This window comes from Pundamilia nyererei, unplaced genomic scaffold (genome assembly GCF_000239375.1).
Source record: "Pundamilia nyererei isolate P.nyererei 1_Seehausen unplaced genomic scaffold, PunNye1.0 scaffold00025, whole genome shotgun sequence".
Lineage (NCBI taxonomy): Eukaryota > Metazoa > Chordata > Actinopteri > Cichliformes > Cichlidae > Pundamilia > Pundamilia nyererei.
Window position 1 is genome coordinate 3667129 of NW_005187426.1, and position 18886 is coordinate 3686014.

An 18886-nucleotide genomic window follows, 5' to 3' on the forward strand; every position below is an offset into this window, starting at 1 on the left:
TACGAAGTTGATGTGCAGTTAATAAGTGCAATAAATATTTATACTGGAAAAGAAAATCGTGAGAGAATCGTGATCTCAATTCTAAGCCAAAAAATCGTGATTCTCATTTTATGCAAAATCGTGCAGCCCTACAATGAAATATACAAATTTACAGGTTACCTTCGTGTAAACCACCAGCTCCTCATCTCCGCCTCTCTCACATTACCAAGAGCTTCATCCAAGCCTCCGTCTTCATCACCACCACCAGCATCTAGACTCCAGGGGGTCTTGCCTAAGTCATCACTAGGAATCTGTACAGCTGTGATGGGCCATTAAACTCTAGTTGCCAAATAGCTTAATTCAATCATGACTCGTGTTCAATCCACCCTAATGATCTTTTCTTATTAAACTTAAAGCTAACTGAAGTGAAATCAACAATATAAGATTAGTTTAACCAACTAGCATTTCTGGTGCCAACATTTCATCAGTTAGTCAACTAGTCACACATTTCACTAGTCCCTTGTGGGGACTATATTCCTGGCTTTACTTAAATTGACAAATTTGTCCATCTTTTGTACTAGTATGAAATCACCTTAAGTCAAAGACAGACAGCTGTCAGCCACAAGTGTCTAGCGGCAGGGACGAGTTATGGCCAGAGAAGAAGCAGCTTCCCTGCTGATACTGTTACAGCTGAACCCAAAAATAAACACAGAAATGCAGGGTTTAAAACACACTTCATTTCATAGTTATTCAGTTTCAAACAGACTGTCAATTTTCATCAGTAAAGAACAACATTATGAAATGTTTGGCCACAAAATATAAACTAAGGCTCTTTAGGTTTGTTTTCCTGATGCATTATTGAACAAAGTACATGAAACGATAGTTATTTTTGATAAAATTTGTAATTTTAAGACTATTTTTATTTATTTTTTTAATTTTTAATCACAAAATAAAATACAAAAGAGTCCAAAATATATATAACTGAGTCAGAAATACTAAAATGAAGTATAAATATATTAAAACTATAGTTAGGTAAATTACTTGACTAAATATACTGGTACCATCCATGCTCTTATTCAATGGCAACGAAACAAGTTGTATGAATCATATCAACAGTATTTGTACTATATTTTATTTTTACGTTTTTATTCTTTTCCACTATGATCTCAAAATTGTAATGCAGATTTATGGTGTGTGAAAAACTCTGAAGTTATTTTATGCTATTTGCATTTCTTCTACAAATATTCCACATTTAAATGACAAAAAAATAATTTAGCAGTTTTTAAAGGGAGCAAGTTAAAGCAAGTCTTCAATTATGCTTCTGATTTCAGCTTTATTTAAAAAAATAATCTTGGCTATGGTTGAGTTTAATGTTTTCAGAATGTACTTTACAAAAATGTAAATGTATTTTTTAACATACAATATATGTATTAATTTTACTGGTGTGATCAAACTGGGCTATAGACACTACAGTACAGAATAACCCCCTTACCTCACTCTAAGACTGCAGACTTACTTTCCTAATGTACTTAAAAGTAAAGTGGGAGGTACAGCTTCAGCTTCCAGACCCCTCTTCTGTTGAACCAGTTCCCAGGTTGGATTCAGGAGAGAGAGACACCTACTCTACTTTTAAGATTAGGCTTAAAACGTTCCTTTTTGATAAAAGTTAGGGCTGGATCAAATTACTCTCGATCCTCCCTTAGTTACGCTGCAGTAGGTCTAGGCTACTGGGGACTCCAACTGATGCATTGTTTCTTTTTCACTCACTATGTATTTATACACCACTCTGTATTTAATCATTAGTTATTATTAATCTCTGGCTCTCTTTCACAGTGTGTCTCGTCTTGTCTTCCTCCCCTCATCCCAACCAGCCGCAGCATATGGTCGCTCCTGCCTAAGTTCTGCCGGAGGTTTCTTGCTGTTAAAAGGGAGTTTTTCCCTTCCCATTCTCTCCAAAGTGATTGCTTTAAGGGGGTCAAACAATTGTTGGGGTTTTTTGTTTTCTTTGTGTCTAAGGGAATGGGGTTTTGGGGGCTAACAGGAAGAGAGAAACTGCATAGAGCATGCAAGACTACAGCTCTGCTTGGTCCCAACTCTACATAGTTATGCATCACACAAACAGCAGGTGCTGCTCTCTCAAACCCATTATTTTCAGTGGCTTTCACAGTACAACAAAGAATGACTGGACCTTGTGGTAACTTAAAATGGGCCTTGGGGTGTTGATGAAGCAGCTAAGTATGATTAACTCAGTTGCATCCGCACTTTATATAGCGATATAGCATTGTCCACATAACTGTTTGCATTTGTTAAAACAGGCCCAAGAAAAAAATCCTTGTGCCAAAAAAGTCCACCAGAGGATTAAATGACTACAGGCCTGTCGTGCTAACATCTGTGGCTGTGAAGTCCTTTGAAAGACTTGTGTTAAGCCACCAGAAGGACATTACACTGGAAGTTCACCTAGCTTCCACCTGTCAGTGGATCACCAGACCATTAGCACCAGCCTCATCCAGAGATGTGTTCTCTCCGCTGCTCTTCTCTCTCTAGACAAATGAGTGCACCTCAGGAGAACCATATGTGAAACTCCTATAGTTTATCAAGGACACCACTGTCATTGGTCTGATCCAGAAATATGATGTGTCAGCATACAGACAGGAAGTGGATCCCCGCAATCTGAAGTAGTCCTCACATATAGACTCTGTCTGAAAGAAGGCCCAGCAGATGTTGTACTTCCTGCAGCTACTCAGGAAGTTCAACTTGCCACTGAAGCTGCTGGTCATGTTCTACACTATTGTTGATATAGCCGGTGTGAAACACCTCCAAACGGCTGGTGTTTGCTAGTTTTGCTGAACAAAAGAGAACAGCTTTGATTGAACTGATGGATTGTGTCATTGTCACCAATATGCGATCCACTTTTTTAAATCAGTATCAGATCAGTATTTGGTTCAAATACTTGACTGGCACATGGCTAATATGGTTAAGTGTGGGGTAACTTACTTAACAGATCTCTGTGCATTTTCCTGTTGTTTCTGGATATTTAAAAAACAAAAATTAAATTGAAGCTTGATGAAATGAAATTTTAATGGCTGTTTTTTGTTTTGTTTTCCTTTGGAAGGCCAGCACCTCTTTGATGGTGACCAACATTTTTTGTCATATGCAAGAAAAACCCTGGCTCCCTGTGGATTACATTTTGTAGGTTTGCTACAGCATGATCAATATAAAAAAAATATACCCAAAAAGACACAAATAAAAGTCAGATTTTCACATTAAAGGCCCAAAATTAAGGTGACTAAAATACTCTTGTCATTTTTTTAACCTTTGCAAAGCCTGTCTGACAACACTGTAGCCTGACTCACAAAACGGGGAGCAATGATTGATTATGACATACCGGTTTCAACAGTCAACCCTCTTCTGCTAAGGTAAACAGTCAACTGAGTAAGTCAAATGTTGTTAAAAAAAATGAAAAACAAAAAACACACACACAAGCATAACACACAATAAAAGTCTCCACTTACAACGTCCATGGCAACTATTTAATGACTTCCTACTGACACAAACCTGTTTGCTGAAGTTACAAATCACTAAGCCAACTGCCGTCTCTCGGGACAATACAATTGACATTTAGTGTGTCAAAGTCAAGCTGTGGTGCAAAAACCACAGACTGGAACAGAATGACAGACTTATGCACTTATTCCAGTCTTATTCACTTTAGATAACTTTCCTTAAGTTTTTAGTCATATTAAGGGTTTGCTTTTATCCTCTCAATTTTCTCACTCATTGTATAGGTGTAAACACAAGGACAAAGGGGTCATTACTCCTCTGCGTCTTTTCTTATTTCATCTGTTGCACCCTATACTGAAATAATTTACAAGTGATTTTTAAGATGTCCCCCTTGAACTGAATCTTTTCATACTCAAGAGACACTGTGGTAGTCCAACCGCCCTTTCTGCCAGTCAAAGGTTAGCGTGAGTTCAAGAAGGTTGCGTCACAACCAAAAAGACATTCCAGTCACATACACACACAAAAAAAAACCCTTCACATTTTGACCGCTGGGCAAACACTCACCCACCCATCACCCCCAAAATATTCAAAGCCATTTAATCCCTGGAGAAGGAGGCAAAAGAGAGTAGAAAGGAAAGAAAAGCAGCATAAAAGGGCATACTTTAAATTCAGACCTACTGTGCAGTTGAGGCTGGCAGCGTTCCCACATGCTCCTGACACACTCAATCCAAGTACAACTCCCTCCTCCCTCTCAGTTCTCAGCCCCTCCTCCCACTGAACCCTCCCCTTCCGCTCACAGCAAAGGCCGCCTGACTTCCTGTCTACCTCTGACCCTCAGTTATCCCCCGCCCTCATCTGGCAGGCCTCCAAACAGACAAGACAATCAGAGCGGATGAAGCAGACAGAATGCTTCGTAGAGTGAGCAACCAAGACAGAAAGTGAAAGACAGACAGAAGAAGAAATGCACACATACAAAGCTCTGCGTGTCACACTGGAGCAGGTTATTAGACAAAGTGGAAAGTGTGTGAATAAGACAGGCTATCACCATGTGGGCACAGGTTTCTCCAAGTACAAGTGTGTGTGTGTGGCACATGTCGGTTGTGGGGTGACAAACAGGGTGACGCATGGTGTCATGTTTCAGTACTGATTATGGCATTGCTTGCCCAGTTTGGGTGGCTAGAAGTTACATAAACCCCAGAGAGGTCAGGAAGTACTCAAGCTAGCCTGTCACAGAAACAGCAATCCTTTTTACAAGCATGAATATTCAAAGTTGATGACTGGAAATACAACTCAGAGGAAAAGGCTGGGCAGAGAGGGGAAAGCAGCAATACACCAGCGATATAGAAAGCCAGCGGGGATGTACCTGCTCAGTATCACTGCTGGGGGGCCCCCAAATGACTACAGCCACCCGGGCAATCAGTGTTCATCAGTCTCACTTCTCTTTTCTATTCAGCATGAAAGCCGTAGCCTCTAGTGTTATGAAAATTACAAACAGTAGAGTGTAGTAGCATGCCAAAGAAAAAATGACAAAGCCATTCATTAACACAACAAAGCTAGCACTCCACACATCCAGGTGCCAAAACAATGACAAATAGGGCCTTATATTTGCCACAACAGAATAAAATGAACTGAAGCTGAAATAACATCACATGGTAAAAACATGACTCCATAAGAAAGAGAGGCTTAATGGCAAAAGTAGTTGTCTTATTTCTTTTTTTATAAACTTGCAGCATCAAAATCCCAGTCCCAATCAAATGTGTAAGACCAAAATATGCAATGTAATGTCATATTGGCCTTATGGACTGTCAGTGAGCTGAGTGCCCAGAAATATTTTCGTTTTGAATGGAAATGGGTCCTCAACACCAAAAGGCAATACATTCAGTATTCAGCCTTTTGTTTGGCAAATATCTGTTTGGCAAATATCTTTCAGTTTGAGTACACTAGGAACAGAAGTTTCAAATAAATGAATTTTCGTTTTTTCCACCCAAATTTAAGCCAGCACACTGGACTGCTCTGAGACGTCTGAAATTAGTCAAGTACAACATTCAACCACTAAAACAATTTCTTCTTTTTGGGTATGCAAGTGAATAACAGTAATTTGGCATCTTAATAAAAAAATAATACTGTGCTTCACTTTTTCCTGCTTTTATATAAAACAGTCCATTTTAAAATAGTGGATAGCAACAATATGTATTAAAACATTTAATTTTGATAAATAGCATTTTGTTAAAAGAGCTTGCACACATACTGGTGAATTAACCACTACAGAAACATAGAAATTTCGTATTTAAGGAATTTGCCAATCTTCTCAGAAGTGGATGCCCAAGTCTCAATGTTTTATCCAGTTTTCTTTCTGATTTTAAATCAGAAAGAAATACTTTTTTTCAATTACTAGTTACTTTTTAGTTTTACTAACTAAAGCACACAAGGTTCACATATTCACATAGTGCTTTTAATACAAACATTTCCTATTACACATATTTACTCCTATGTCTGCATCAAATATGCTGCTTGCAGCCTGTATTACATATATTTACCTTCTTAACCCCTTAGCAGTCCTACAAATTTACAATTAGTCCCCTAAACCATCCAATGTACCGTGGGCGGTACGTCCGACTGCTAACAGGTTAATATTTTTCTAATATCACAGAATCATCATATCTTCCTTTATAAAATTGGCCGCTCTGCTAATATACACCTATAATGTAGAGCTGTCCTTGTTTGGGACTGGTCATATGCTGCCAACTCTACACCTTTCATGTGAACGTGTTTGTAGTTGCATTTGGAAACCTTAGGTTGACTTTTCAAGTTGATAACCACCCTCTTAAGGCCAGATAATGGAAAGATATCCTGGGTAGGCTGAACTTGTTTTGTAGTATAAGCCTTGGCTGACCAACACACACAATGAAGCATTTTCAAGTAAAGCTAAAAAGCTCTAGCTGAGCTTGCTAACTAGTTTTGTCGATAGCTGATTTAAAAACAGGGCTAGACAACATATTGATATTCTTGAAAGAAGAAAAAAAGGGGGGGGGGGTGAAGATAATCATATAACTTATATATCTAAGGAGATATCAATGTTGAGATTTTAAAATCATCTGTCCTTCACAACTAGAATCTCAAAATTCTGAGGACACAGCTGCCCTGTTTCTTTGTACAGTGATAAATAAAGTTAGAAGAAAAAAAAGCAAAAACAAGAGCATGTCCTCGGGGTTGGAAAGGCCACAGTGAATTCAAACCCAGGACCTTCTTGCTGTGAGATGACACGCACCATTGCACCACCTATATAACCAACAATTAATTTTCAATTTGTAGCTCTAAAGGATTACCATACCCTTAAGTCTTTCCTGCAAAAAAGCCTAAGTCAATATGACTTGCAAAAAATAAACAAAGTGATATGTGTGTGTATTTAGCAGACTTTCATTTTGCTTTACTGGGTACACTGCCAACATAGACACCAAACATTCAACAACCTATGACACTGGATAAATGTCATCATTTCAAACATGCCTTTATCAAATCAATTCAAATTTCAGTGGCCAGTGTGACTGCATGGTGGATGAATATAAAATGAGTATTCATTGCAGTCTTCTCTTTGTATTACTCAATACAATTTCCTGACAGCACTAGGGATGTCAGAAGACCGATCCTTACAACACAATTTAATATCAAAATCCTGAAAACGTGATGGTACTTGTTTTTTTTTTTGGCATTGTAAGCAGTGTACTGACTGAGGTGGCTACTCTTCCAGAACTGCAGGGGGAGGCACATGGCTACAAGTATTCTAGTCTAGCCTTACCTATTGAAGAAGAAAGAAGCAAAGGCAAAACTAGAAATGGCACAACATATGAAAAATAGTGAGTAGTGTAGTGGTCACAATAGCTCTGTTCTGAATCACTGATGACAAGGAAAGATTCAGCTATAGAAGCACTTTGTGTTTAGAGTAGGGTGGGTTGAGTTGGTGGACCAAGACATTGATTTAATTGATTCACAAAAGCCAATATCCAAACGATGCTCTTTCAGTTTTTGAACAAAGGGACGAAATACTTCCAATTTAGTGAAGACAAGCCTCCAGATTTCTTCAAAGTTTCAATTCACGGTAACGACATCCACAGTATTACCTCTCTAATTTTATCCTGAAATGCTTGTTACTATTTTGTTTAAGACAGCTGAGACTGATATTCTGAAACCAGCTTTACTCCAGATACTAAAATATTTTTCAATGGCTAAAATTAAATGCCTATGCTAACATAATATAACTAACAGTAGTAGGCCAGAACAGTAAGGTGGTGGTTAGTAGGGCTGGGTATCGTCACTGATTTCTAGAATCGATTCGATTCCGGTTCACAAGGTCCCGAATCGATTTGATCCACGATTCGATCCAATTAGATTCGATTTGAATCTGGGAAATTTTGCCTCAGACGTTCAGAAATATCATAATTCAGATCAGTACATTTACATATTTTTGTATCTATAAAAAGGAAGCTGACACTCGCAAGACTTTATCAAAAGTGTAAGCATCACAGCAGATGCCTTTGTGTCAAAGTAACTGAGGATAAAACACAGAAAAACACGAAGGTGATTTTCCTGGCCTGGGATTTTATAAAAATATTCTGCAGTCGATCAAAAACGAAAGAAAACCATTAATCAACATATGAACATTACCTCTGAAGTTACAGAGGTTTTATTAGAGACACGACTAAGCGTTTTATCGTAGTGAAAGCAAAACAGCAAAAGTCTGAGCGAATTCAAGACAATGTTTATGTGAAGTGTAGTTTGGATCGTCTTTTGTTGCCGGTTTGGTCAATATTGTTTGGAGAGAGATAAAGCTTCAGAATCAGCGCAAAAAGGGCATAAGCACAAAGCGTGGACCCGCTGAAACATCAGAATTAGTGAGCTGTTGGCTTTCAGCCCCGACCGTGTCCGTGCCGTCGGGTGAGAAAGGCGACATCTCACTGCTTCTGATCCGTCGGCGGATCTACGCTTTGTGTTTACATCTTTGTGCAGAATCCGTGTACCTGCTCTCATTTACTGTTTTAGCTGTTTGGTGGTTGTTGAAATTTTATGAGGTTTAACCTGAAATTCTGGCTTTTCGGGCGAAATAAATTTATATTACAAAATCGATTCACGATTTTAATGAATCGATATCACGTTATCCAAGCCAGAATCGATTTTAATCGATAAATCGATTATCAAAACCCACCCCTAGTGGTTAGCACTGCTGCCTCACAGCGTAAAGGACCACACAGTTTGCATGTTCTCCCCTCTGCTTGTGTGGGTTCTCTCAGGGTTCCTCTCACAGTCCAAAGACATGCAATTAGTTGGGTTAAGTTAATTGCAGATAGGTCTGACTATGAGTGTGAATGGTTCTCTGTTTCTCTGTGTACAACCTGACCAGGGTGTATTCTGCCTCTCGCCCTATGGTAGCTGAGATAGGCTCCAGCCACCCCCAAGCAAACAAAGGACTTTGTGTTTAAGTACAACTGAATTTGGCATTGTGAATCTTTTAGTTCTATTGGTATTGGTACTAACTACTAAATTTCTAGTACTGTAAAATCCCCAGTCATCACTAGCTCTAGTTTCATTATTGCTTTTACTACTGGATCAAGATGCTGAGAATTAGAGATGAACCCTCAGAATTTTCCCACGCCTAAAAAATAAATAATAATGTAGTATGATCTAATTGATTATTTACTCAAATTTGCAACTTAGTGTAGAGATGAAATGACCAGAAGAAAGGTACTTTTTAGTTTACCCATGTTTAAGGAACAAACTAAACAATTACCAAATGACCAAAGAAATGGGAATCATGAGAATCAGCCCACTAGCATGGAATACATGTTGCCAAATTGATTCATGGAAATAAAGCAAGAGTTCTACACATATCTAGTAGTAGCTGAAATACTGCTGTGGTATAATTTTCTGTCACTGTGACAAAATGTGGTACTATTGCTTCTGGAATAGCAGGAACTATTCCAATGTTGTCTTGAGTACATCTGGCAACCGTTTATGTTTGAGGACTGATTTTTGTCAACACTACAGTCGTCCAGAAACGTAACAGGTATGTAGCAAAAACCAAAATGGGTGTGGTTCAACCTTTGCTTATGTAATAATGCAGAAATTGCTACCAGGTAGGGTGTACCCAGCCTCTTGCCCTATGACAGCTGGGATCATGGGCTGCCCTTCCACTAAGCGAAAGAGGATAACCAAAGCTATCTCACTGATTTAATGTCAGTATGCTGACAGACATGATATTTGATTTGGTTCCATTGCAAGAAGGTCTCTTGTTTATTTTAAAATTTATTTCAACCGAACTTTGACATTTTCTAAATATTTAATTATGTAAAAGTTCAGAATATTGAAACCTGTGATAAGTCTTAAATCTTAACCCTGGCGAGTCATTACATCTGTAGCTGACCATTACAAACATTGGAAATCCTAATTAGCCACATTCACTGTGGGGGAGTGAAGAGTGGGCCGCTATCCCCTGATGCCTTGCCTGTTCAGCAAACACACTATCAGCAGGCTCTTCACACATCAGTGCACATGAATAGCACAGTCAGCCTGTAAGCATCAACACAGGGCTGGATGTTGACACAGACAGGGAGAGGCTTGTTCATATGGCTGTGGTTCATGGCCCCATTTCAATCAAGGACCTTTGCAGATGAGCAAATGGCCTGTGTGGATGAGCTCTGGTTTAGGCGCAGCACCAGTTTTGTTATCACCTGCTGAATGCTGGGGTATAGATGAGCTACTCAAAACACAAGTTTTGTTTTGGCTCTGGGGCATATATTTGCTTTTAAAATTGGGGAGACATAATGGACCTGCTGCTAGTAAGAGGTCCCTGTTTACAGAGATTTAAATGAGTCACTCAAACACATACTGTAAAATTGTAGTAATATAAGTGTTTACTACACTAGGGTAAGTGCAGATACAGACAAAGGTGAGGTTGGTACAATATTGCCAAACAACACTTCTGTACGGTTAGTGGTTATGAGATGTTTTGTCAGTAGAGGGCCATAGGAAACACAAGTGCTTTTATGGTTTTAAAAAAGTGCCTATATATAAAGCGTGCCTTAAAAAAATAATTTTCATTGTTTTAGTAACAAAAATTCTCAAATCTAACACAAATGTTCTCAAAAGAGAACACAAAAATATGTTTCTATCTACATATGCACATAAAGTGTGCAGAGCATGATGAAAGGTCTGTGACTTTAGCTGGTGGTCATGTGTCACTCATGGGCGATGGTAGTGCATGGATGCTGCTAAGTTACAAGCCATCTGAGGTCCAGGAACCGCCTGAAGCCTGTTACAGCCAGCTAATGCATTCACCCAACCTCCCCCTCCGCTTCTCTTCTCTCTGTCATGCTCTTCCTCTCTGTCTCTTTCCCTCCCTTTCTTTCCTAAGCTCTCCTTTTTCCATGAGCTGCTGCCCTCTCCATCTCTCAAACCCCCTCCCCCGCTCTGAAGTGCTAACCACTCTCCTTCACCGTGCTCTTTTCCTACCGCTCACTCTCTCACACGTGCACACGCACTCACGCACAGACACACACAGAAACTGTGGCAGCTACCACAACAGCGTGCAACCTCCCCCACACTCCAGCGAGGCAGTGTGCAAGTGCTTCTGGCTTGCCCTGACCCACATCTTGATATAGCCCTAAGTATGCTTACAGCTAAGTCCTGAAGACTCTCCTGCCACTCTTAGCCTAATCAGGCCTGAGCTGCTGTCAGTGCACTGCCCAGACAGACAGGCCAGGTTGGACTGACCATTATCATTTTCAGATAGCTTTCAGACTGCCCAAGATACACCTTCCCCTTTCCACTGCTGATTGCAGGTTTTCTACTAGGCAAGCACATGTTCTACCTGAGATAGCTAAGCATTATATGAGTGGCCAAATTCTGTGCCATAATATGGAAAGAAGAAAATATTTCTCCATTATTAAAGAAAAAAAATATTTAAAATTGTGAAATTCAACACATCACTGTTTCATTTCATTCACCTTATTCATTTCCATTCTTGTCACTGACTACAACTTAGAAATGGGTGTTAAGTATGAGGTGTATGGTTATATATAAAGATCAGTGCAGTGCCCTTAAACAAATGCTTTAGGAACAAAAAGGATGAAATGTGTTACCTTATCTTCACTGTACTCAATGGGTGATGGTTTCCTGTACTCAATTCCCATCTCCTGAGTAGTATCAGTCCAGCCACAGTTAGATTTGTCCTCTTGCTTAAAAACATGCTCAAGCTGGGGCAGTAGGTCAGGCAGGAGGTCAGGAGGCTCCAGGCCATCCAAGTCTTCATCATGAGCTGCTGATGGTAAAAGGCTGTCTCCCAAAGCTTGGTATCCATTAGTGTTGATAACCCTACAACTCTGAGGCTGCTCAGAAGGCAGGTGGGTGGTGATGTTGGGGTAGGGTCGCATAGATTCACCAAACAGCTCAGATGACTTGCAGTTTCCCTGGGTTTCTCTGGAGCAACGTATAGCACGGAAAGGACATTCCTCTGCCTGGCTAATTGGGGTCCTAGTGTGGTGCTGACTCAAATGTGCAGTGGATGAAAACTGGCATGGTGTCCCTGTAAGTTCGGGTATTGTAGAAGTGAGTGGTGCAGTGGTGTTGCTGGGCCTAGACACCGAGGCTGAGGACAAAGATTGCTCATTGAGACTGGGTAATTCTGGCTCCCCAGGATAAGTAGGGTACTGAGTTGGTTGATAAGCTCTGGCAGAACTGACAGAGCATGTGGGCAGGGAATGAACCATAGATGATGAGTGCATGGGAAAGGACAGGTTAGATTCTTCCAGTCCTGTTCCAGGGAAAGCTTGACATTCCCTGACCAACTGGTAGTTACCTTGCTGTGGCTGTGTTTGCAAGCAAGTTGCAGTCATAGAAGCATTCTGACTTTCCAAATAATGCTTACTTGGAAGAGCTCTTGAGTGGAACTGCTGCTCTCTCACAGTTAGTTGGCGCTGAACCTGCTGCTGAGTGTGGTGAATTTGCTGTTGGCTGCTGGACTGGCCTCCCTGGTGAAACGGGAAATTGTGATGCTGCTGCTGCAGGGACACAGTCTGTGTGTTAATTTGTTGGTGCTGGTTTAACAGCTGTTGCTGATGACTTTGCTGTTGTTGCAGCTGCTGCTGTCGCATTCTGTGCTGCTGCTCCTCTTGCTGATAACAGGGATGGTGCTGTGTTTGATGTCTGCCATGAAGTTGCTGGCTTTGTAGTTGTTGCTGTTGATGACAAAGCTGCTGTTGAGGTAAGGCCTGGTACATGTTCCCATTCTGGTCTTGGTTACCCCACATCGGACTGCCACTGTTACAGAAGAGCCCATTGGATTGAGGAACTTGACTCATGGGAGCATTATGGTATGAGCCATGTTGCTCTGTAATCATGCCTTCACTTATGCCCTGAGAACCAGAAAATGCCTGAGCCACATTGGCCTTAATGTCAATGTAATGACCCATTGACTGGCTGTAACTAGGCATAGCTTGTTGGGTAGAAGCTGGTGGCATCATGTCTTGATGCTTCCCAGGGCCAAGAGGCTCCACTTGGAGCGGTTCAAAGTCAGCAGTAAGATTTAGCTCATCCACGAGTGATGGTGCTGAAGCGAAGCCATCGTCATCCAGCCCTTCCAAACCTCCACCAAAGAGGCTAGGGTCATTAAAGAAGTCCATGGTGGAGGCTGGAGGATGACTGGAACCTCTGGAACACCAATGGATCCAAACTGGTCCCCAAATGCCTCTCTTTAGAGCTACAGCATGCCGACTATATAGTTTTCATGCCCTAAAATGAAGAGAAAAAATATAAATTATAATACTTATATCAGATGATAAAGTTTCAGCTGGTAATCTATGGCCTACATCAGATTTCATTTGGTAAAAAAAAAGTTACTTATTAGCATAATCAACCTTTAAACACACGCACAAATAATTTCCAGTTAAAAGATGACACAACAGTTTATCAAGTATATTTTTGTCCACCATATTGAACTTTGTCATCCACTTCATCATCAATGATGCATTCTTTGAGAGCAGTAAAACTGCATGACTATCAATCTGACATATAAAAGCACTTATCCAAGTGAAGGCTATGTCATGGTTCTGGAGAAACTTGGTACTGTCAGTTATCTGTCAGCATTGCCTTTCATGTGTGCAGCAAAGCAGCTGGTGCAAACCAACCGCCAGCCACCAGCAGGTGCCTCTTCCTGTACCCCCACCCTTTTCAAATACACACATACGCACAAATGCGCCTCAACCCCCTACCTTCACAACCAATGAAGCTGCCTGCCCTGCTACTGCAGAATGTGTGGGAGGTGCAGACAGCTGATAGAATTTCAACAGCTAAGGACAGAGGCAAAGGAGGCCCTTTAAGCATGCGCATGTGCATGTTCTGCAACCACAGACCAGCGGAAGATGACAGAAGCCTACCGAGGTCAGTTATTATGCTGACTTAACATGCACACAGGCACACAAATGAACACAGACATTTGTCCCATATTTTTGTCTGGCATCTTTTTCTTTATCACAGCATATATTTAAAATAATAGCCATGCTAGTAAATGGTTTAACATAACATTCTACCAGCATAAAAAAATTATGGTGCTCTCAACTACTGACTGTGTGATTTGTTATCAGAGACACCAGCCTAATATGGATAATATTATACAAAAAAAAACAACAACAGAGCAATGTGCACAAGCTAATAAACTAAAAAATGATGTCATAAGTTTGATTTTTCTTGTTTAACTGGCAGTTACCCAGCTGCTGCTGCAGTTTTGTGATGGCTATAAGAAAAGCCCACCTAAAAAATCCTTTTGACTAAGTGATTCTAACAGCCAACTTCTCTGTATGCAAGTTAAGTTCACCTTAAGGTGAACCAGCATAGGTGGCCTGCTTGGCCCATAGCAACAGAAATGTCTACATGAACTCTCAGAGTTAAACAGTTCCACTTGCTACATTACGAGTTTTATAGTGACTTTATAACGTTACTAACATCAAACCTGAGAAATGTGTAATCTCATATATTAACAAACAATTCATAACATTCTCACCACCTCATACCACTGCTTTGCATTTTGAAAGCAATATTTAAATCTTAAATTAAACATACAGAGAGAGGAAATCTACTTTACTGTACTATCACTACATTTCCTTTTAAGACTCATTGTCATGCACATTACCACTCTCCCCACTAACCACCAGGTCCCTGCAAAAGTCAATTCACACAGGCATGAAGCAATTCCTGTTTTCACATTGGGCTGTTCTTCAAGCTCAAGACTCTCTCCAGTGCTTTCTCTAGTGATCATTATGTTTATTGGGAAATCATGTGACTGCCATGTAATTACTTGTCAGTTTTAAGTTTCTGTAGATCCCTATCTATATGCAGGTTCCCTATAGCTAAACCAAGCAACTGCTAACCTTCAAACGCCACCCATCTGGCTCCGAGGCATAGACCAGTCCCCTCTCCCCTCTGATGCTTTCCAGCTGTTTCCTTCATAATTGTGACGTTGTGAGCACCATCCAGGCACGTGCAACTCATGCCTAATATCAACATGAACTGTGTTTATAAACTGCTCCTGAAATTTGGGGAGATGTCCGTGTAAAACTAACAAAATTGAAACAATATCAATTTAACTGAAAGTTGAAGCGCGTATACGAACGCTTTTCAGTCCACTTTTAGGAAACTTCCAAGGTTGTTATTGGTAAAGTGTCTCAGTTGGCGACATGGCTATACCTCTGTGGTGTTTTCAAAGCCCTTAAGCGACCATGTTTAAGCAAGACACCGAGCTCACCTCTTGAGTTAATATCATCCTCTTCATCTTCCCTCAGAAATGGCTACAGCCTCTGCGAGCGCGGTGGTTGATAAGCCGACGAGGCGGCAATGTGTTGCGCTACTTTAAGCTCAACTGCTCGGCGAGCGGAAAGAAAATGAACGCACGTGGAACATTTGAGTTTTAGATATAAAACTGTTAGTCGAGGTGCGCACGTGCACTCGAACCGTATAACCTAAGGATTCAAAAGGTGTCGTGACGCTGCTCACAGAAGAAGATAGGGAGGGGGAGGGGGCCGGAGATGGATGGAGAGGTCGTCAATGATTGTGACCATGATAACAGCCAACTAGTTTATCCTCGCCTGACTTTCGTTTTCATTTCAAATAACCTGTCGAAGTATTGGCACTGTTAAGTACATAGGCGTCCACATTCAAGTGCCATGCTGCTTTGAGCCCGGCTGGTCGCTGTCAGTTCAGGACCACCATGACCAAGAAGAACCCACCAAGGAGTACTTTGAAGACACGCGCATTTACATGTAGGCGTCAAACTCTGAAAAAGTACGATGATATTTGCTGCTTTCGATGCGAATTCAAAGAAAACAAACAAGTTTTTGGCTCCTGAACACCCTTGCTTCTACAGGGAAGATACACAGCCAGCTAGGCGGTGTGTCATCAGACAGCTGAGGCGACCCTCATTGACTCACTGTCCGAAATTTGACAGCTACTTGACTGTATGAAACAGAAGCCCACAAGTCCAAACGCGTCTCAGAAAAGTCAACGAAATTAGCGCAGTTTCTTACCTGAAAGAACCACAAAGCGCAGCTCCAGACGCCAATGAAGACAGAGTGGTATTAGCGAAGTTGTTACTGTGTTGTTAGTTGTACTCCTGCTGGCGACCACGGCACAGCGGCTCTGCTGCTGCTGCTGACGTGACTGTGATAACGCCGCATTTGCATATTAGTAACCCTCTCTGTGATTGGACCGCTGACAATTTACCAAAATCACTAATTTCCATGTTAAATTAAAAACCGGTTCCCCAACTGTGACTACTTTGAGGACGGTGGCGCCAGGGCCTTGCTGATTAAATCATGTCATCGTTTGTAAAGTTGCTGTGTTGACAGAGTGCATAAGATGGCCGCGTCTAAACCGGAGCCAATCCGGAGAGGTTTTATATTCGCACATGTACCCTAGTCTGTCCTCAGTGCGAACGTGACAGGAGCCGGAGATGCTTTCAGCTGTGGGTACACAACGCCATCTGTTGCCAGAGGGAAATACTTCGCTAAAATAAGTAACTTCAAATTTGAACGTAGTTTTCTTTGATAGAATCATTTTTAGTGTAACAGAAATCGCCACTTTTTTTTTATCAGTAACTGTATTGAGTAATTACGTTTGAAATACGTTTCTTGTAATCAGGTTTTCATTAGTTCAAAACAAACACTTGAAAAAAAATACATAAACATACATAGCTTTTAAAAATCCTTTTATTGATTTCAAAGAATACCGTTTCAATTTCAAACCTAAGCAGTCAAGAACAAATGGTTCACGCATCAACACATCTGAACTTCTGAAGAGCCCAAATGGCATCATGTAAATTACAATTATTGTTACAACTTTCCCTCTTACAGCAGCTCAAACAACTTTGGCCAACATACCTGCTGTGCTCATTTCTTTATTGAATTTATACTGATTTTAAATCTATTTTCCTACAGTATTTCCAAATACAGCAATCAAGCCAAATCCCTCTGCTTGAAGACTTCAAGTTTGAACTGACACTGGCCTGTAACTAAAGAATATGAAGCACCCCAGTTTATTACCATCATATTTTGCTATTCAGAGTGTCCTAAATAACTAAACTTTATTAAAATAAAGGCGTTTGTCTTCCAGACTTCTGTAATTCTAGAGTAACGTCATTTATTTGGGAGTAATTTACAATTATCTACAAAAAAAAAGAAGAAAAAAAAAGACATTCTCTTACAGAGCACCAATGCAGATGTCTCTTAAACCTCAGCATAGAATCCATTATTTACACATCAAACCTTTAATAACCAATGATATATATATAAAACATTCAAAATTATTTCAAATCTGGCAAAATACATAAGCTTACTTACTTAGAATCTTATTTAAAACCATATTTGCCAACTCTGCTTTACATAAATATTAGGAGCAAAGTAAGACAACCGTTTACACAGTGGAAATAAAAAATAACTCATTGTCCAATAAAACACAAATATAAAGCAAATGTCAACCTAACTTGGTAATAGAGGAGGATGTGACAGGGTTTTTTTTCCCCACCAACACAGCTGTGATTAAACATTCCGAGTCTTACAAATAAACAGTCCTGAGCCAAATTGAACAAGTGGTATTGATATGCAATCCACTGTACTTACAATAAGAATGAAAATAATTTCACTCACATCGTCCACAGCCTTTTGCAGCTGTATGTCATAACGTAACTAAATATGTGAATGGATAAGAAAACGAAAATGAGAATGTACTTTGATTGCATCTTACCCTAAAGGATGTTGACGCATCCATTTGTCATTGTTGATTTAAATATGATACAAACTTGGTTTCCTTTTTCTAAAACTCTTTGAGGCCTAAAAAAAGCTTTTAAAGCCAAGCAATAAATGTGAAGAGCTAATATAAAGTTGCCAACTACCAAGGTTCTACTTTCACACAGATGGCTGATGCAAGCCTGTGGCATGGAATCTGATGCTTCTGACTCCCTCTAGTGGCCACTATCTTGACATTGCAGGTTCAGCTCTGGGGAGGATTGTCTTCTTTGCTGAAGGGCTGTGTCGAGCCAGGCTTTACCCAAGACAAACCCGATGCCTGAGATGCCTTGTGGTGATCCTCAGGTCGTCTCTAGGGCAACAACAACAAATTAAAAGCTGCATAACAAGAATCACCAGATAAAATATGCAGATTAAACTCTCTCCTGCTTCGAAAATGCAAAGTTTTAATTTAGCAAAACTTACCTTGTATGTGAACATCCTCTCTTTTGCTTCTTCATGTACAGCTGGGTTCCATGGGGAAAAACTGAAACCAATGGATCAAAGTGGAGAACCGAACACAAGATAATTTTTCCCTCTTTAGAGTTTTAACAAACACACACACTTTTTTCCTTATTGTGGTCAGCACTAGAATGTGAAATGGACAGTTGACCAACCTTATTGCGTAGGGATCATCGATCTTTGGCTGATCAAAAAGATGACTGTTGCATAGTTTCACACTATCTACCACTTTGCTTTTGAACAACTGCACATCCTTCTCGTAGCTGGGGAAAAAGAAAGAAAAAAAAAAAAGCAAGTGTCAAACTTATTTAGCTAGAAACATCACTTTGCACCGAGTGCTAAAAGACCAGTTTCTTAGTCGAGATTTTAATTTTGTTTTTCTATAAATGACTAACAAGATTTTTTTTTTTTTTTTTTTAAACATTTTCAGAGGAAAAATAAAATATACACACACACACAACAAGTTCCATTAAGGGAAAAAAAAAAAGGCAAAAACCAAGAATGTTAAACTCACAGTACAGCAGCCTCTGGGTTGAGTGGGTCTGTGGTGTTAATCTTGTAAAAAACTGTACGTGCATACATCAGGACTTGCCAGATGTGGTTGTGATTCCGTCTACACACACACA

At 40.2% G+C, this 18886-nt stretch overlaps 2 protein-coding genes across 2 annotated transcripts in view; both read right to left on the reverse strand.

Moving 5' to 3' along the window:
- Positions 1 to 16316, reverse strand: part of chd9 (chromodomain helicase DNA binding protein 9) — a 70905-nt gene extending 54589 nt beyond the window's left edge. Inside the window, exons 1-2 of the mRNA XM_005727640.2 lie at positions 16044 to 16316; positions 11610 to 13257 (exon numbers count right to left, since the gene is read on the reverse strand). Of these exons, the coding sequence (XP_005727697.1) occupies positions 11610 to 13148 (1539 nt within the window). The 5' untranslated portion in view covers positions 13149 to 13257; positions 16044 to 16316. The remainder of the gene's footprint in view (positions 1 to 11609; positions 13258 to 16043) is intronic.
- Positions 16317 to 16706: 390 nt separating this feature from the next.
- aktip (akt interacting protein) overlaps positions 16707 to 18886 on the reverse strand; it is an 8232-nt gene continuing 6052 nt past the window's right edge. Inside the window, exons 7-10 of the mRNA XM_005727648.2 lie at positions 18775 to 18873; positions 18416 to 18523; positions 18225 to 18285; positions 16707 to 18111 (exon numbers count right to left, since the gene is read on the reverse strand). Of these exons, the coding sequence (XP_005727705.1) occupies positions 18004 to 18111; positions 18225 to 18285; positions 18416 to 18523; positions 18775 to 18873 (376 nt within the window). The 3' untranslated portion in view covers positions 16707 to 18003. The remainder of the gene's footprint in view (positions 18112 to 18224; positions 18286 to 18415; positions 18524 to 18774; positions 18874 to 18886) is intronic.